Source organism: Corylus avellana, chromosome 2 (genome assembly GCF_965113065.1).
Source record: "Corylus avellana chromosome 2, dhCorAvel1.hap1.2, whole genome shotgun sequence".
In the NCBI taxonomy this organism is placed as follows: Eukaryota; Viridiplantae; Streptophyta; class Magnoliopsida; order Fagales; family Betulaceae; genus Corylus; species Corylus avellana.
In genome coordinates, this window is record NC_142491.1 from 6,846,930 (window position 1) to 6,865,722 (window position 18,793).

At 34.0% G+C, this 18,793-nt stretch overlaps 1 protein-coding gene and 1 pseudogene across 2 annotated transcripts; both read right to left on the reverse strand.

Moving 5' to 3' along the window:
* Positions 1 to 8,040: 8,040 nt before the first annotated feature.
* Positions 8,041 to 12,941, reverse strand: LOC132172854 (protein NRT1/ PTR FAMILY 5.4-like). Its single transcript, XM_088513714.1, has 5 exons — positions 12,814 to 12,941; positions 12,520 to 12,737; positions 12,033 to 12,284; positions 10,804 to 11,078; positions 8,041 to 9,017 (listed from the first exon to the last, which is right to left on the reverse strand). The coding sequence occupies exons 1-5, from the start codon at positions 12,908 to 12,910 to the stop codon at positions 8,132 to 8,134; spliced, it is 1,728 nt and encodes a 575-aa protein (XP_088369840.1). The 5' UTR covers positions 12,911 to 12,941; the 3' UTR covers positions 8,041 to 8,131.
* Positions 12,942 to 14,875: 1,934 nt separating this feature from the next.
* Positions 14,876 to 18,389, reverse strand: LOC132172847 (protein NRT1/ PTR FAMILY 5.4-like; annotated as a pseudogene). The gene is made up of 5 exons (XR_015911301.1): positions 18,177 to 18,389; positions 17,876 to 18,093; positions 17,313 to 17,564; positions 16,569 to 16,849; positions 14,876 to 15,725 (listed from the first exon to the last, which is right to left on the reverse strand). The product of XR_015911301.1 is annotated as a protein NRT1/ PTR FAMILY 5.4-like (transcript).
* Between the last annotated feature and the right edge of the window lie 404 nt (positions 18,390 to 18,793).

The window sequence follows — 18,793 nt, forward strand, 5'->3', positions numbered from 1 at the left end:
AAACACCGAACACGCACATTGCAACTTATAATAATCTAGTGGTGATTTTGCCAAACCCATGACAATTTTAGAGGAGTTAAGTACAGTTTTCTCTTTTTATTTTTTATTGGGTTTACATTGATTGTAGATTTGAGTTTGCTAAAACGGGTTGTATGCATAACCTAGAATGAGTCCAAAGTTGTGGAATGTATACATCTTAGTTAAGGAAGAATTGGATTCATACCGAATATGGTAGCTAGGCATACATTTGGGCCTGTCTTTATATATATATTATTGCCCTCTCCTATTTTCTTCCAAATTTTTATTGGATCCCTGAACATCTTCAGAAAAATTTAGCTTTCTATTCTGCTGTCTTAAAGCAGACTGATTCTGTCTCCTTCAAATTTATTCCTGATAAGAATAATCCACAAAAAATACTTTATCATAGTGTCTATTTCAAACGGATTATATATATATATATCCAAACCTTGGATTCCTATTAGATTTAATAGACTATATTATACAGGCCTAGGCATGTAACTCTATTAGAGCTAGGAGTATGATTCTCTCTCTCTCTCTCTCTCTCTCTCTATATATATATATATATAGGTTATATAGGTTCTCCTACCTCTACACAAAATCCTATATATATATATATTCTCATTAGTGCATGGGAGAATTTGAATTGACCCATTGACGGCCACTTTAAAAGAGGAAGACCTAAGCCAACATAATTGATTCAACAAATTTTTTTTTTAAAAAAAAAAAATGGCTTTTGCAGGTATTCTTGAACTCTAAAATTATTATTTATTTATATTCTAAATTTATAATATTCATGGCATGTTTATTATAGTTCTAAATTCTACAACCTAGCTACTAAACCCATTTTATAACAAGATCAAAGTACTCCTGGACATTGAAATGGGAAATCTTTTGATCAAATCTATGTCATAATTTAACCAAAAAAAAAAAAAAAAGTATGGAATCACCGATTCCTATAATAGTGGAATATCAAATCATATCTTTCAAAGATTGGATCTCAAAAGCGAGGACTTCGGAGACTTGGTCTTCAAATAAATTATCAAGAGTTTTGGCGATATGATTGAAAGATGATGGATACGTAGATTATTCAAAAAGAACAAATGTTGGAAATAAAGATGTACGTGGGAATTGCTGGGATAAAATAAACGTAGAATGGAAGTAAATGAAATCTAGACAGTAAGGCGATTGTAATTTTATCTCTTAGATAAATATTGCCTCCCACTTGTATTAGAAGTTTTGTAAAATAGAATCAAAGCAATCTTATCCTCAGGATACAATACTGTCAGATGTAGTGTTCAAATTGCAAACTTTGAACACTATCCAGAACAAGAAATATTTTTGTAACAACAGTTAATAATGGAGAGAAGAAGAGAGGGAAAATAAAATTATCTGTACTTAATAAAACTGCTATATATATATATATTATCTCAGAAGCAGTTTTTTTTAATTAAAATAACGGTACATATATTTTAAAATCTAACGTTGAAAAAGCAGTTGAAACTTGAAAACACATGATCTGATCAAAACAAGATAATAGGATACAAAGTTATTTATTTAAAATAAATGACTAATTAAAACATGATAGTAGGATATCCGTTATTTATTTGAAATTCTAAATAATCATGAAATAATAATAAATTCGAAATTTTAATTTCATGAAATAATATCAACAATCCCCAACTTATTTCAAGAAAATAAAATTTCAATAAATAAAATTTCCATAAAAATAAAAAATAAAAATTTGTTGTTACTCCAAAATATTGATACATAAATGAAAGTACCTTTAGGGTTTGAACTTTCACTTAGTGTATAATCCTCAAAGCTTTATCAGTGTGATAATACGTACACTCAATGTCATTGAACTATCATATTTAGTGATAAAACCATAGAATTAATACATATCAACATATTGTAATTTCTATAGTTCTTTTCAGCCGCGCATTAATGGCCATACGCGTTATCCCAACTTCATGAGTGCTCTAAGTGGCTTACCAAGCCCCGTCAAAAGCGGCCTGACTTTACACTCACATAGGTAGAGTTCTTCTAGGTGTTCCTGTAGATTAAAAAACACCTTTTATGCGAACTCATTAAGAGTTATACTCAACCTTTCTTTTTCATTACAGGACTCGCACTAAACATCAATTGTTCCTCTAGATAGTCTAATTTAGTGCTAATATATATCATCACCATCTAAGATTTGTTTTTCCCATTGAACCTAGAGTTTGTTTTCCAAAGTGTAGGTTGGGTTGTCATCTTGTAGTGATCTATTCAATTGATTTTAGACCCATCTCAAATCAGGTTTTACGAATTAGATCCTTACCTAAGCTTTTTGTAAAAGAATCTACTAAGTTCGTGCACAATTTTACATAATCTACTGTAATAATGTCTTCTTCCATTAATAATTGTCTCACAGTATTATGTCTAAGACTGATATGTCTTAACTTTCCATTGTAGGACTTAATATATACTCTTGATAATGTGACTTGGCTATCACAATGCAAGGAAATTTGAGGCATGGGACTTGGTCATACAGGCAAGTCAATCAAAAAATTTCTCAATCATTCAGCCTCTTTTCTAGCAGCTCCTAAAGCAACTAACTCTGACTCTATAATTGAGTGAGTTATATAAGTTTGTTTCTTGGATCCCAAAGAGATAGCTGCACCACCAAGGGTAAAAACCCATCCACTTAGATCTATCATCAACACAATTCCAATTTGCATCACTATACCCTTCAATTATGTAGGGATATCCTTCATAGTGTAGAGCATATGATTTAGTTCATTTTAAATAACCTGACACTATGGAAATTGCTTTCCAATGTTCATTGCTTGGACAACTTGTATATCTACTCAATTCGCCCACGACAAATGCAATGTCTAGACATGTGCAATGCATTGCATACATCAGACTTCCAATAACGCTAGAATATTCTAATTGTGATACACATCGATTTTTATTTATTCCAAGCTTTAAACTTGAGTTATAAGGAACACATAAAACTACTGGGAATTAAAATATATCTATATAATTTCATATTATCTCAAAAGCAGTTTTTTTTAATTGATATAACGGTTACAGATATTTTAAAATCTAACGTTGAAAAAGCAGTTGAAACTTGAGAACACATGATCTCATCAGTTGAAACTTGAAAAATACATTATCTCATATAACATAATAATAGGAGATATTGAATCAGTAGTGGTAACTGATCAAAACGAGATGATAGGATAAAAAGTTATTTATTTAAAATAAATGACTATTTAAAACATGATAATAGGAGATCAATTATTTATTTGAAATTCTAAATAATCATGAAATAATAATAAATTCGAAATTTTAACTTCATGAAATAATATTAATAGTCCCCCACTTATTTCAAGAAAATGAAATTTCAATAAATAAAATTTTCATAAAAATAAATAAAATAAAAATTTGCTGTTACTCCAAAATATTGATACATAAATGAAAGTACCTTTAGGGTTTAAACTTTTACTTAGTGTATAATCCTCAAAGCTTTATCAGTGTGATAGTACGTACACTCAATGTCATTGAACTATCATATTTAGTGATAAAACCATAGAATTAATACATATCAACATATTGTAATTTCTATAGTTCTTTTCAGAAGCGCATTAATGGCCATACGCGTTATCCCAACTTCATGAGTGCTCTAAGTGGCTTACCAAGCCCCGTCAAAAGCGGCCTGACTTTACACTCACATAGGTAGAGTTCTTCTAGGTGTTCCTATAGATTAAAAAACACCTTTTATGCGAACTCATTAAGAATTATACTCAACCTTTCCTTTTCATTACAGGACTCGCACTAAACATCACTTATTCCTCTAGATGGTCTAATTTAGTGCTAATATATATCATCACCATCAAGATTTGTTTTTCCCATTGAACCTAGAGTTTGTTTTCCAAAGTGTAGGTTGGGTTGCCATCTTGTAGTGATCTATTCAATTGATTTTAGACCCATCTCAAATCAGGTTTTACGAATTAGATCCTTACCTAAGCCTTTTGTAAAAGAATCTACTAAGTTCGTGCACGATTTTACATAATCTACTGTGATAATATCTTCTTACAATAATTGTCTCACAGTATTATGTCTAAGACTGATATGTCTTAACTTTCCATTGTAAGACTTACTATATACTTTTGATAATGTGGCTTGGCTATTACAATGCAAGGAAATTGGAGGCATGAGACTTGGCCATACAGGCAAATCACAATTTTAAACTGCTTGTTAGGGATTGCAATTTTTAAACTTTGAAAATCTGTGCTTTCAAATTGCTAGTAGTGAGGTGTTTTTTTTAAAATGCACAATTTTAAAAGCTAAATTGCAATTTTAAAGGTCAAATCACTTAACTGTGTTTTTAAAAATCACATTTTCAACTCACAGAATTTAAAATCGCTATTTTTAAATCGCAATCTCAAACGGGCCTAAAGGACATATAATGTATTAAGAACTTATTGATGATGATGCATGTCCCGGTTAATTACACATAGGAGATGCCTTCAAGTAGTGATATTAGGGCCCCTCTAAATCTGGACCAGGTTTTGATTTTTTATTTTTTTTAATCATAGTTTCTTATCTCAAATTTGTATAAATAGAGGATTTTTTTTTTTTTATGTCCGCACTAGTGGATAAAAAAAAAGGGAGGAAGAAATTCGAACTTGTAACTCCCACTTCATGAGGCATGATACCAGCTGATTAAGCTACTCTTTGAGAACAAATAGAGGAATTATTCGATGGATCGAATAAAATGATTCTTTATTATTTTGATTATATTGAATTATAATATTTAATTGCTTCTAGCTAGTGCCTGCACGTTTGATCATGGTGAATATTGTTCCCAACATTTGAGACCCAACTTGTGGCATGTCGAGAGGACCCCACATGTGCCATTAGCTAATCCGGTTCTAGTAATACAAAGCGTGAAATTTGAAAGGCAATTATTACAACCCTCACAACCATTTAAGAAGTATATAGGTGCACCACAACACTATTTGGTTTAGAAAATATTTGGTGAATTGAAACTCTACCGAACCTCAATAAAACTATCTAAATGTTACGGTTTTTCTTAATATTCTTCTGATCTTACGTAAATATTGTTTTATAAAAAAACACAAAAATAAATAAAAAATAAATAAAAATCCCACTAGTCTCTCAAAATAAAACGCATAAACTAATATCAACGTAGGTCAAGAGAATACTCAAAAAAATCCGTAAATATTTCCCTTTTGCATCGGATTCCCACCACTAATAGTACTCTAGTACACCTTTTAAAACAAACCATAAAACCCCCTTTTTTTAAATAATAATAATAATAAAACTAAAAAAACTTCTCAAAAAGTTACCATGATGTGTATATATAAAATGATTAATTAAATCCAAAAAAAAAAAAAAAAATTGTTGGCTTCTTATTTTCTGGAAATGGAATCTGGGAGTCATATTGGATCCTCGAACTAAACGTCATGTAGGGTAAGGAAATAAGGCAGGAAGCCACGTGAAATGTTATTATTAGTATCCAAATGCATGGACCTTGCTTTTCTTTTTGAAATATTTAATTACCATCATCTATGATGTATTCATGACCTTGCACCTCTACAACTTTTCTCATGGACTCGCAGGTGATATATATATATATATATATATATATATATATATATGCTGGTTACTGTCGCAAGAGAAATGTTTGATTGTTTATGAGGAAAAACAAGGATTCTAAAGCATTGTTTCGGAAATTTTGTTTTGGGTTAGATCTGAAGCTAAATCTTTTAAGGGTGTTTGAGATTCTCCCGTAATCACTTTTTAGTTGGGTCTTGAAGGTTTTTTATATGTATTTTTTTAGTTTTGCCTACCCATATTTTGCCTCCTTGAAGCTCTTGCTTATCTAGCCCCTTTTGCTTTTATATGATCTTGTTTTTGAAGGGTTACTTTTTATTTTTCAAAAAAATTTTACTTAAAACATTTAAGATTTATCAATAAATTATTGACTAAGAAGGTTTAATGTTGACGACATTATTCTTTTTGTTTTTTTTTTTTTTCTTACATGTCCACACAAAAAAAAAAGGGATGGAGATTCAAACTAATGACATCAACTTCATTAGATGTGGTCCACAGTCGATTGAGCTACCCATTGAAAACTTGAAGACATTATTCTTACCTTTTTCATTGAAATCCAACTTTTTTTTACCATTTCTCCGTAAAGTTGCTTTGTTTATTAATATGTTTTGAGGGTTAAGACGTGTCTCAATTTCAATAGGTCCAATTCAAGAACTGAACCCAAGTCAAACCTCCAAAACTTTTTCAACCACATTGTTAGAGAGAGACATCTAGAAACACACGGATCGATGTTGCAAATGTTGCTACATTAAAACATGCATATAGACCTATATTTCAAAGTAAGATATCATGTACTTTGTTTGGAGTTTGGTGATACCAAGATCGACTGTAGAGACACCACATGTGGCCCTTTGGTCTCATGTCTCCCCATCAAGCTACATACTTATAACCCTAAGCTCTTTCTCTCCTCCAACATCATCCGATTCATCCCCCTCAACCTTTTTGTGCACAAAACCTTAGCAATCCACACATATATAAACACACAAATTGAAAGCACTCCAGGCCACCCAGCCAGCACCCAGTAGAAGTAATCAAGTTGTGCGCGGCTGAGATGTCACCAAGCCATTCTTCACCACACATAACAGCACTTCTACTGAAAAAATCCAACTCCAAAAACACTAAGATATATAAAGTGCTGCTCCAAAGCTTCTCATTGACTCAGTCATTTGATCATAGAACAGTACTTCTTGCAGCCTAGCTAGCGCTATATCAGCCAAACCACTAAGTATATATATTGTGGTAGCAGCCACCACAGCTTCATTGGCAGTGTTGCTTTAGGGTTTTCCATGAGCTAGCTTATGGCCTTTTACAGTACTATTGATCCTTCTGGCTTCTACTAGAGCTGACAAAGCCATGATAAGAATATTGGACAAAAATAGACCAATGCCTACAACTCCTTTTCTTATATTGGCAAGCCCTCCCCACTTCTTAACAAACAAAATAGTATCAATGTTTAAAAAAAATAAAAATAAAAATGCTAGACGTACAATTGGTTTACGACTCTTTTACAATTTACCGAAATATTTCAGCACGTAATTAGAGTGTTAAAATAATTTTTTTAGTAACTGACATGGCTCCGATCACATCCCAATACATGTCAACAAGTTGTAAAAAAATTGTAGACCAATTGTAAGTCTAGAATTAGTCATTTTCTTATATTGTCAAGCTCCCTTCTCATCTTTGTACAGGAGTATCTAAAAATTAATAATAATAATTTTTACAAGATATCCTGAATTACGCCACATTTTTTATAATTCCCTTTTTCATTGGTAAATTTATCACTGATTTAATGGTAGATTTGTAACAAAGATGTAAAAGAGATGTGTAAGAGAATGACACCAAACACATCTCTTTAAAGAATTTTATGAGATTCTTAATTAAAAAATCCTAGAGATTTAATTCTTTGTTATATATTTTCTCGATATTGATCTTGGGGTCGATCATGCATATATGTTTGATCCTCGAACTAGACGTCATGTCGTAGGGTAAGGAAATAAGCCATATGGAGCAAGGTGAAATGTTATTTTTAGTATCCAAATGCAGGGAACTAGATTCTAATTGTTTTATCTCGATATAAAACAATATTAGGATGACCAAATAACTAATTTAAATGAAGCCAAAACCCACCTTGACTTGAATTTTGGTTCTACTCATTTTCATCAGGCAGCTGGAACCCTCCTGATTATCTCTTCCACATTGTTAGAGCTAGAGAGAGAAAGGTTTAAACACAAAGTTGCTCATGCTACATTAATTTAAACATATACACACATTCAAAGTAAGATAATTATATCTCTTTACATTCTAGTATTCATCTCATGTATATTTTTGTTAAGTTGGCATACTCAATCCACACTTAAAAAACCAATGATAGATGGAGCGCAACCAAACTCAACAGAGATGTAAACGAGATGAACAGTAGAATGTAAATTAGAAGCATTTCTTTTAAATAACATGCATATACTTTGTTTGGAGTTTGGTGATTCTATATCGACTGCCCAAGCGACACCACACGTGGCACTATGGTTTCATCATGTCTCCCCATGATCCCCTCTACCTTTTTGTACACAAAACGCTTAGCAATCCACACATAAACACACAAATTCAAAGCACTCAAACCAGCCAGCACCCAGTAGAAGTAATCAAGGTGTGCACGGTTGAGGTTGTCACCAAGCCATTCGTCACCACAGCTTGAACTAATCTCCTGAACCACACAAATAACAGCACTGCTGAGGAAACATCCCACTCCATAAACACTAAGGTAAAGTGCTGCTCCTAAGCTTCTCATTGACTCCGGCATTTGAGCATAGAACAGTTCTTGTTGCCCTACAAACGCAAACAGATCTGCCAAACCACAAAGCATATATTGTGGTAGCAGCCACCACAGCTTCATTGGAACTATTGCTTTAGGGTTTTCCATGAGGTTATTGTGTTTTACAATGCTGATCCTTCTGGCTTCTACTAGGGCTGACACAACCATTATAAGAATGGATAAAAATAGGCCGATTCCTATCCTTTGGAGTGAAGTTATCCCAGATGGGTGTCCTGTGAATTTTCTAGTCCAGGGGACTAGAATTCTGTCATAGATTGGTATGGTGATTAGAATTGTGAAGCCAACAATGGCTTGAAGTGATGCTGGGGGAATTTTGAAATGGGGTCCGATTGATCTCATCATTGTACTGCCTTGTTTGGTGAAGTGGGTTTGGAGTTGAGTCATTACTATGGGGAACATCAAGCAACTTAACCATATGGGGATAAGGCGAAAGACAAGCTTCACTTCTTCTACTTGATTTAAAGAACATAGCCTCCAAGGATCTCTGATTTTTCTCATGGCATCGATGTTGTCAATTATCATTGCCTTCTCCAAACATCTGCACTTTATTTGTAACTTGTAAGAGAAATCTTCTTTTGAAGAGAATTAGAAGGAAAGGAAAAAAAAAAAAGATAAACAAGAACAAGCAAGCCTATTACCGCAATAAATTTGTGATTGTGGAATGCTATGTCCTCTCTACCGAGAGAAATATTAGATACTATAATTTTATCCAATATCCATCTAATATGTCTAACATGGCAGTACTTCCAACTAACTTTTAGATTAATTCTCATTAAATAACTTGATTAGAGTGGCACGTTAACATTGTTAAACAAATGTTTTAATAAAAATAAGTATAGAGAGCGTTACTCCTCTACGAAATAGGCAATATAAGTGTCACTAATGAGAACCACAATAACGGGGGAGAGATGGTGTGAATGTTTCCACCAAGGAGGCGACCCATTTGGCGAGATTATACACGTTACTGCCCAGTTAGCACTACAGTGAGCTTTACATTAATTAAGGAAGAAATAAATAAATAAATGTGCCGCTCCAAGGCCCTTCCAAATTTTATCCAAATTTTGTTACTTAATTTTTAAATGCTATATGAGTTTGTAAGGAAGTTTGTAATAAAAATTTTGGTACCCTAAGCATTTTCCTTTGAAAGTGAATCATGACAAGTTCAAGGCTACAAGGCAACCACAGTGAACGTCAAACTGGATTAACCCAACCCCCAAACCCACCACCACCACCACCCGCCCCCCCCCCCCCCCCCCCCCCCAAACCTTTTCCAATTAATAAAATAAATATATAAAGTAATTAACAGGATACTATGATATGTTTTCTAGTCTTTGAGTAATGTTACATATCAGATTTTTTTTTTTCCCACAATACCAATGTAATCCTAATCAACCATTAGATGTTTTTTTTTTCTTTTTTCTTTTTTAACATTAATGATTGATTCAATGGTTTGTTGAGACTCACACATCATAGTCGTATGGTAAAAATATGGTATGTAGCATTACTCATAGTCTTTAGTTATAAATAGATCACATATTTATCTTATAGATATTCCACAATGCTCACATGCATGATAGTCCCAACTAATACTCTTGGATTAATCCTTGTTAAAAAAAAAAAAAAAAAAAAAAAATCATGAGTTGGTTGGAACTGTCATATCAACATTGTAGGATAAAAATATAATTTTTAGTATTATTCTTATAAATATAAAGAGATATTTTGACGAGTGATGTTAGGAATATTATAACTTTTAACCTAAGGTTTTTATAAATTGAGGTGATTGGCACTATCACGTCAGCTACTAAACAATTAAATTTTATTTTGGCTGATGTGGCAATGTCATATGGATTGTCACATCAATTTGTAAGGTCATGTGACACTTACACATGAGCCACTAAAACTTAAATTTAATTATAATTCGTATGACAATGTCATGTAGACTGTCATGCCAATTTATAGAAAATTATACCCAAGCACATTCCATATTTGACACGGGCTCATTGAATGCCCTGTTTTATCTTTAGCACAACTTATGAACTTTGCCTAGTACGTTAAATGTAGAGAAAACGGGATAGAGATCTCTACCAATTTGGCTACTCAGATTGATAATAATTCGAACAAATATGAACAAGCTAATATGGGACGTCCCACATGCCCAAAAATTACTTGGATAGGTGGAATATTCCACAAGAACTATCATAATTATTATAGGGATTTCTAACAATTCAAACAGCAAATTTAGTGAATTAACTTGGTCAAGTTTTTTTTTTTTTTTTATTTGGACCGTGAAACAGTATGAGTACACCCAGAGAATATAAACATACCTCAACTGATTTGTACGAGCCATAGTCCGAGCCTTAAATTGACCGGTACTGTTGGACCCATCCCTCTCATCTCCACGAAAAACACTACAACCGTCGCGCATCTCATTCACGCGCCACTTCCGAGCCGCCGCCACAAGCACCTGCGCCAATGTAGTGAGTGGGCTCCCTAGGGGACCTTGCTTCCGGTAGCTCTTTATTCCTAGCAAAAATATTGCTAGTGACACCGACATTGCTGCTGCCAAAATTCCAAATCCTACGGCCCAACCAACATTGTCCTGTTTACATATTATATGAGGATTTGGAATTCTTGAGAATCATGATCCAGAATAAGATTAGGAATTTTGAAATTACAAATAATATTATTAGGAACAATTTTCCCATCATTAAATTATTGAAGCTTTGGATGGGTTTGATTCATCTAAAATTTGGGGATTACAATCTTCTTCATTTCAAGTGATGTTAAGAGGAATTATTTTATGATCTAAATTTTACATATATATCTGATGGTATATATGTTGTAATACAGTGTATGTTACCATATCATTTAAATTTTTTAGAAAAACTTCACTCTAACTCCCTTGAGTTTTCATCATTTTTGCAATCTCTCTCTCTCCCCATCCCCAAACCACCTAAATTTCAAAAATTCTCAATTTAGTCTATCGAACTTGATTTACAAAATATGTCAGCTCATCCCTCTGTTACGATTTTCTGAGAAATTTCCAAAATACCCATGTATTTTTTTTCCATCTCTTTTTTTTGTACTTTACTTTTTTTAAAAAAAAAATATATATATATATATATGGAATTTTAGGATAATTTTGTAATTTCATAAACTTTACAGCAGTATAGTGGTCATTTAGCCCAATTGACCGTCTAATTTAACCTCCAAACTCTAATAGGACGGGTGAGAATGCAAATTTTTTAAAATTTAATACACTAAATTGAGAATTTCTGAACTTTGAAAATGATATTGCAAAACCAATGAAAGTTCAAAAATATTAAGTGAATTAAGTTTTTCCAAAATTTTAAATGACGTGAGTACACGATATTCACAAAATCAATGGAGATTACCTATTCCAAAATTTGGACAAAGTTACATCAATGTGTTTACAACTTCTACTAAAATAATCCACCTTCTCCCTTTCCCATCTTTGAATAGAAAACCAAAAAAAAAAAAACCTTGTACTAAAATAAGAAGCTCACAAATAATTAGACAGATGTTAATTTACCTCCAAGTATATTACTACGAGTGTGGCAGAAGTGGAGCCAAACACTATTCCCAGATACCACCAATTATAGAATGAGCTCTTGGCCTTCTTATCCTCTTCTGAATCCTCCTCAAATTGGTCCGCCGCGAAGGTTTGCACGCATGGCTTGTGCCCTCCTTCGCCGACCGTTAATATGTAAAGCGTTATGAAGAACATTACTTTACGATTATGCACAGGAATTACTGACACCGACAGTGTCAACATAACGGTTCCCTGTCACATAAAACATATGACAAATTCAAGGTTTAATTTAGATCAACTATACACAAACACACACCAAATTCAAGCGTTTCTTTGCACCGAACGTCTTGAAAAATGTCATTTGTTAAGTAAATGGCAAAATGGTTTTTTTTTTTTTTTGGTAAAAATATATATACTCAATTTTCATCGATAGCAGCATACATGGAGATTTTGTATGGAAGACAATGGAAGGGATAATTCACCGTACCAGAAGATAAATGATGGAGGAGTAAAGGATGGTCTTGAACCGACCCAAGAAGGAATCAGCAATGAAGGCTCCAAATATGGAGAAGAGACAAGACACACCAACCCAGATGTTGACATTCTTAGCCGCTGTGGGAATAGGCTGGTGGAGTTGGTTTGTGAGGTATGTGATGAGGTTCCCCGACATGCCAAAGAACACAAATCGCTCAGCCACCTCAACAACTGCATCCAATTAGAAGTAGAAGTGAAAAAGATGAAGTGCATATGAAGCTGAAGGAGGTGGAGGAGATTGGCTTACAGATGATGAATACGGCGGCGTTCCATCCACCGCTGGTGGTTTTTTCTTGTGAAGACACCTTGTAATTGGTATCTCTATCTTCATAGTTATCAACCATAGCTGAAAGTTTATGTGAAGATTTGGACTTGGTATAGTACCAAAGAGTTGGATGGAAATTCTTGTGCATTTGGATCCTTTTTATATGCATTAAATTCATTATCACTTAACTTCTTCTTTGGCATTTATTTGGTTACTTCAATTGGTATCTAGTACTATCTAGTGTAGTTGAGTAATTAAGTTTGAGCTGTCATTGGGGTCATTAATTTGACAACTAATTAATTAGACAAATGGATTAACATCCCCGCAATTCCAAGAATGAAATGAATTGTAGGGATTATAATTTCAAAAATTCAGGTTATCTAATATATTTACAATGAACGGCTTAGATTAAGGTAAGTAAGCCTTAAAAAAAAATTAATAACCGAAGGGTAATACCACCCTTGAGGTGATGGACCACTTCCTTGAAAAGTAATGGTCGACTACCACCCTTTTTTTTATCTTTTGAAAAGTAGTTAGTCAAGGTGGTTAGGGTGTGATCGGTCATCCCTTGTGGCCTTGTTGAATCTAAAGGAGTGGTCGCACCACCTCTTTATCTGTCGGCGATGAGTAGTTATTTGTTTTTATAGGATTTATATAGTTGATCAATTCAGGCCAAATGAAACAGCCTGAATCTTGGATCTTTAGAATTACAAGCCTATGTAATTTCAAAAATGATTTGGCTTTGATACGCTATATAAAAAATTAAAGCAAATTTTATGTAGTTTTTCAGCTGTTCATATTTAATCAAGTTTTTCATAACAAAAAGATAGAGAGTGAAATTAAATATCAACCATTTAAAAAAAAAAAAAAACTACAAATAATTTTATGTTCTTTAGCAACTATGCTAAATCCTTCAACAACAAAAAAGAAAGAAATTTCAATTCAGTCCATAAATACATGTATTTGGAGCCTAATTAATGCATGCTTGCTTGTTGGTATTTTCTTTTTAATTTCTTGTTGGTAAATAACCAAAAGGGGGGAAGAATTAATAAAAAGAAGAGGGTATGGCAACTTGTCATGTTTCTCATGCTCTCTCCACCATAGAAATTGACACGTGGATACAAGTGCATGTACATGTGCCTCCATATCACACTATCACTGTGTTTAACTTTAAGAGCCTGATCACTACTTTGCAGTAAAAATTCCATGCATCCTCCTTCTGACACACACCCCGCCCCCCCCCCCCCCCCAAGGCATGAAAATTGAAAATGGTAGATGCATGCCCAAGAACCTCACTCTCATTTAATGCACAAAATGACAAGAGGTATTTACAATCACATTGACATCAGGTTCTATTAATGTTCTTCATATTTTTATTTTTGTTTTTGTTTTTAATCAATTAATGTTTAGTAGGTTATTGTTAAGCACAAAGCTGCACAAGCCTTGAGTTCAATTCTACCGTTTCTCTCCCTCCATTTCATTAAATATGCTAGATTTCATTTATCCAGAAATATTTAATTTAAAACATATACTAGTTTAACCAAAACCTCTAATGATATTTTAGCAAAAATCAAATTTTATTTGTTTAGATGCTAAATATATGCCCCAATCTTTGGCCATTGTCTTTCTAATCCTTTGTTAATTAATTGGAAGCGAGAAAAAAAAAATGGGGAACCCCCCATTTTTTTCTAGTGGCTTCATCCATTTATCAAGATTCTCTAAGACTTAATATATATTATATAAACGTTCACATAGTATCAAGATATTTTAATCCAGAGTATAGATCGCCTCTTTCGTGACTTAGCAACAAAGTAGCAACATATTCGATCTCAAACTTGATGAATAGCATCTAATCCCATACTCGACGTGTTGGCTAACTCTGATGCCAAATGATACAAACCTAAGATAAAACTGATCACCCTTAAAAACAGGCTTAAAAAGAAGCGTGTCCAAAAACTTATAGATATATGGTTAAGATAACATTTTAAGTCGTAGGACCTTAAACTTATATACTCCCATAAAATGTTTAAGAGACAGAGAAAGCCTAAATATACACCGTTTGCTATACATCCCCTTCAACATTTTTGTACACAAAACGCTTAGCAACCCACACAAAAACACACAAATTCAAAGCACTCAACCCAGCCAGCACCCAGTAGAAGTAATCAAGGTGTGCGCGGTTGAGGTTGTCACCAAGCCATTCTTCACCACCGCTTGAACTAATCGCCTGAACCACCCAAATAACAGCACTGCTGAGGAAACATCCCACTCCAAAAACACTGAGGTAAAGTGCTGCTCCTAAGCTTCTCATTGACTCCGGCATTTGATCATAGAACAGTTCTTGTTGCCCTACAAACGCAAACAGATCTGCCAAACCACAAAGCATATATTGTGGTAGCAGCCACCACAGCTTCATTGGAACTATTGCTTTAGGGTTTTCCATGAGGTTGTGTTCTTTTACAATGCTGATCCTTCTGGCTTCTACTAGGGCTGACACAATCATTATAAGAATGGATAAAAATAGGCCAATTCCTACCCTTTGGAGTGAAGTTATCCCAGATGGGTGTCCTGTGAATTTTCTAGTCCAGGGGACTAGAATTCTGTCATATATTGGTATGGTGATTACAATTGTGAGGCTAACAATGGCTTGAAGTGATGCTGGGGGGATTTTGAAATGGGGTCCGATTGATCTCATCATTGTACTGCCTTGTTTGGTGAAGTGGGTTTGGAGTTGAGAGATGACTATTGAAAACATCAAGCAACTTAACCATATGGGGATAAGGCGAAACACAAGCTTCACTTCTTCTACTTGATTTAAAGAGCATAGCCTCCAAGGATCTTTGATTTTTCTCATGGCATCGATGTTGTCAATTATCATTGCCTTGTCCAAACATCTGCACTTTATTTGTAACTTGTAAGACAAATCTTCTCTTGAAGAGAATTGGAAGAGAAAAAAGTACACACAATATGAGGATATAAAGTTCAGGGAAAGGAACAAGAACAAGCAAGCCTATTAGGGCAATAAATTTGTCATGGATAATGCTATATGTCCTCTCTACCAAGAGAATTCTATTCAACATCTGTCCAACAAGATTGACGTAGCACTCTCAACTAATCATTGGATTAATTCTTATTAAATTAAAAAAAAAAAATCTAATTGTTGATTTAGAATATCACGTCAACATCGTTGGATAAATAGATAAAAATATAATATATAACATTATTTCTCTTCAAAATAGGTTGTATTAGTGTCACTAATGAGAACCACTATGAAGGGGGAGAGATGGTATGTATGAATGCTTCCAATTTATAAGAGATTATACCCAAACATTTTCCATATTTGACATGAGCTCATTCATTGCCCTAGTTTATTTTTAGTACCACCACAACTTATGAACTTTGTCAGTTACATTAACGGTAGAGAAACGGGATAAAGATTCTTAGCAATTTTTACTATTCGGATTGTTAGCAATTTAGACAATAAATGTGAAAGATATAATATAGAACCCATATGTCCAAGCAAAATTTGGGATCTCCACTCATTTGACGATGGATCCATAAAGACTCTTTTATTCATTATTTGAATTACTAACAATTCATCCAGTAAATTTATTAAACCTTATCAATATTTTTCTCTTTGGACCATAGAACAATATGATCGAGTACGTACACCCATTGAATAGAAACATACCTCAATTTCCTCCCAAAAAAAAAAAAAAAAAAAAATCAGAACATACCTCAATTGATTAGTACGAGCCATTGTCCGAGCCTTAGATTGATTGACTTTGTTGGACCCATCCCTCTCATCATCTCCATGATAAACACCACAACCGTCGCACGTCTCATTCACGCGCCACTTCCGAGCTGCCGCCACAAGCACCTGCACCACTGTAGTGAGCGGGCTCCCCAAGGGACGACCTTGCTTCTGGTACCTCTTTATTCCTAGCAAAAATATTGCTAGTGACACCACCAATGCTGCTAACAAAATTCCAAACCCTACGCCCCAACCAACATTGTCCTGTATGCATATTATGAAAAGATTAGAATTCTCTCAGAATTTTAAAGTATTCTATCAAGTAGTTTTCTTTGAGAGTAATACTAGAAATTATATTTTTATTTTATAATATTGACACAACAATCCCAATTATCATTGAATTTTTTTTTTTAACAAAAATTGATCGAATGATTAGTTGAGACTGCTACGTTAACATTGTAGGATAATTGTATAATAAAAATATAATTTCTAGTATTAGCGCACTAACAGTAGTTTTCCTAAAATCAATTTCTCTTGTTCCCTAAACTAAGGGAACCAAAAGTTGTACCCTAAATCTAGGGAAGCAAAAGTTGTTCCCTTAACATTATTCTGATATAAAAATGAAATAAGTTTGTAAGTGAAAGATGAATAGAGTTGTTTGGTGATGTAAAAAAAATGAGTTTGACTTAAAAAATGAAAAAACCCCCACACAAAACAGTTGTTTTACCTCCACATATACTGCCACGAGTGTGGCAGAAGTGGAGCCAACCATTATTCCCAAATACCACCAGTTGTAGAATGAGCTCTTGGCCTTCTTATCCTCTTCTGAATCCTCCTCAAATTGGTCTGCCGCAAAGGTTTGCACGCATGGCTTGTGCCCTCCTTGGCCGACTGTTAATATGTAAAGCGCTATGAAGAACATTACTTTATGATTATGCACAGGAATTACTGACACCGACAGTGTCAACAAAACCATTCCCTGTCAGACATAAAACACATGACAAATGCATGGTTTAGAACGGTTAAACTAATGATTAAGTGATTAAATTTATATCTTCCTATTAGCTTAATCTTTTGGGATAACTAGTAGTTTAACATAGTATCAGAACCAAAAGTCCTAAAATCAAACTTTGACACTATCAATTCACCCCTCATTTAAATTAAATATTGCACGTAACCTCTTCCTATCAGCTTAAGTTTTTAGGACAACTAGCGGTGATTTAAGAAAGCATGCATGAAGGTTTTGTATGGAAGATAATGGAAGAGAAACAAGGTGGAGAGATTGATCACCAGGAGATAAATGATGGAGGAGAAAAGGATGGTCTTGAACCGACCCAAGAAGGAATCAGCAATGAAGGCTCCAAATATTGACAAGAGACACGACACACCAACCCAGATGTTGACATTCTTAACGGCTGTAGGAATCGGCTGGTTGAGTTCGTTTGTGAGGTATGTGATGAGGTTCCCCACCATGCCAAAGAAGGCAAATCGCTCAGCCACCTCAACAACTGCATGCAATCAGAAGTGCAAGTGAAAAAGATGAAGTACTGCATGAAGCTGAAGGAGGAGGAGGTGGAGGAGATTGGCTTACAGATGATGAATACGGCGGCGCTCCAACCACCCTTGGTGGGTTTTTGTTGTGTAGAGACATTGTTGGTATCTCTATGTACTTCATTATCAACCATGACTGGTGTGTGCCTTAAGAGAGTTACCAATGGAAAGATTATTTGAAGATTTGGACTTGGTACTACAAAAAGTTTGATGGTATACTTTTTGTGCAATATTTGGGTCCTTTTATATGCATGAAATTCATTATCACTTCATTTCTTTTTTGGCATTTATTTGGGAGAGCAGACTGTAGTAAAATATTTTTCAGGGGCCAAAGTTTAAAAAAAAAAAAAAGCAAAATTTTTTTACTTGTCATATTTCTCATGCTCTCTTCAGCATAGAATTTGACACGTGGGTGCATGTGCATGTATATGTGCCTCTATATCACATTATCGCTGTGTTTAACTGTAGAGTCTGATCAATGGTTTGCAGTAAAAACTTGCTCTCCTCCTTCTCACACCCCCCAAGGCATGAAAATGGTAGATGCATGCCAAGAACCTCACTCTCATTTAAAGCATCCTGAAAAAGAATGGAAGTCCTTCAACATTTTTCCTGCTTATACACAAAATGACAAGAGCTATTTACACTCACATAATATTT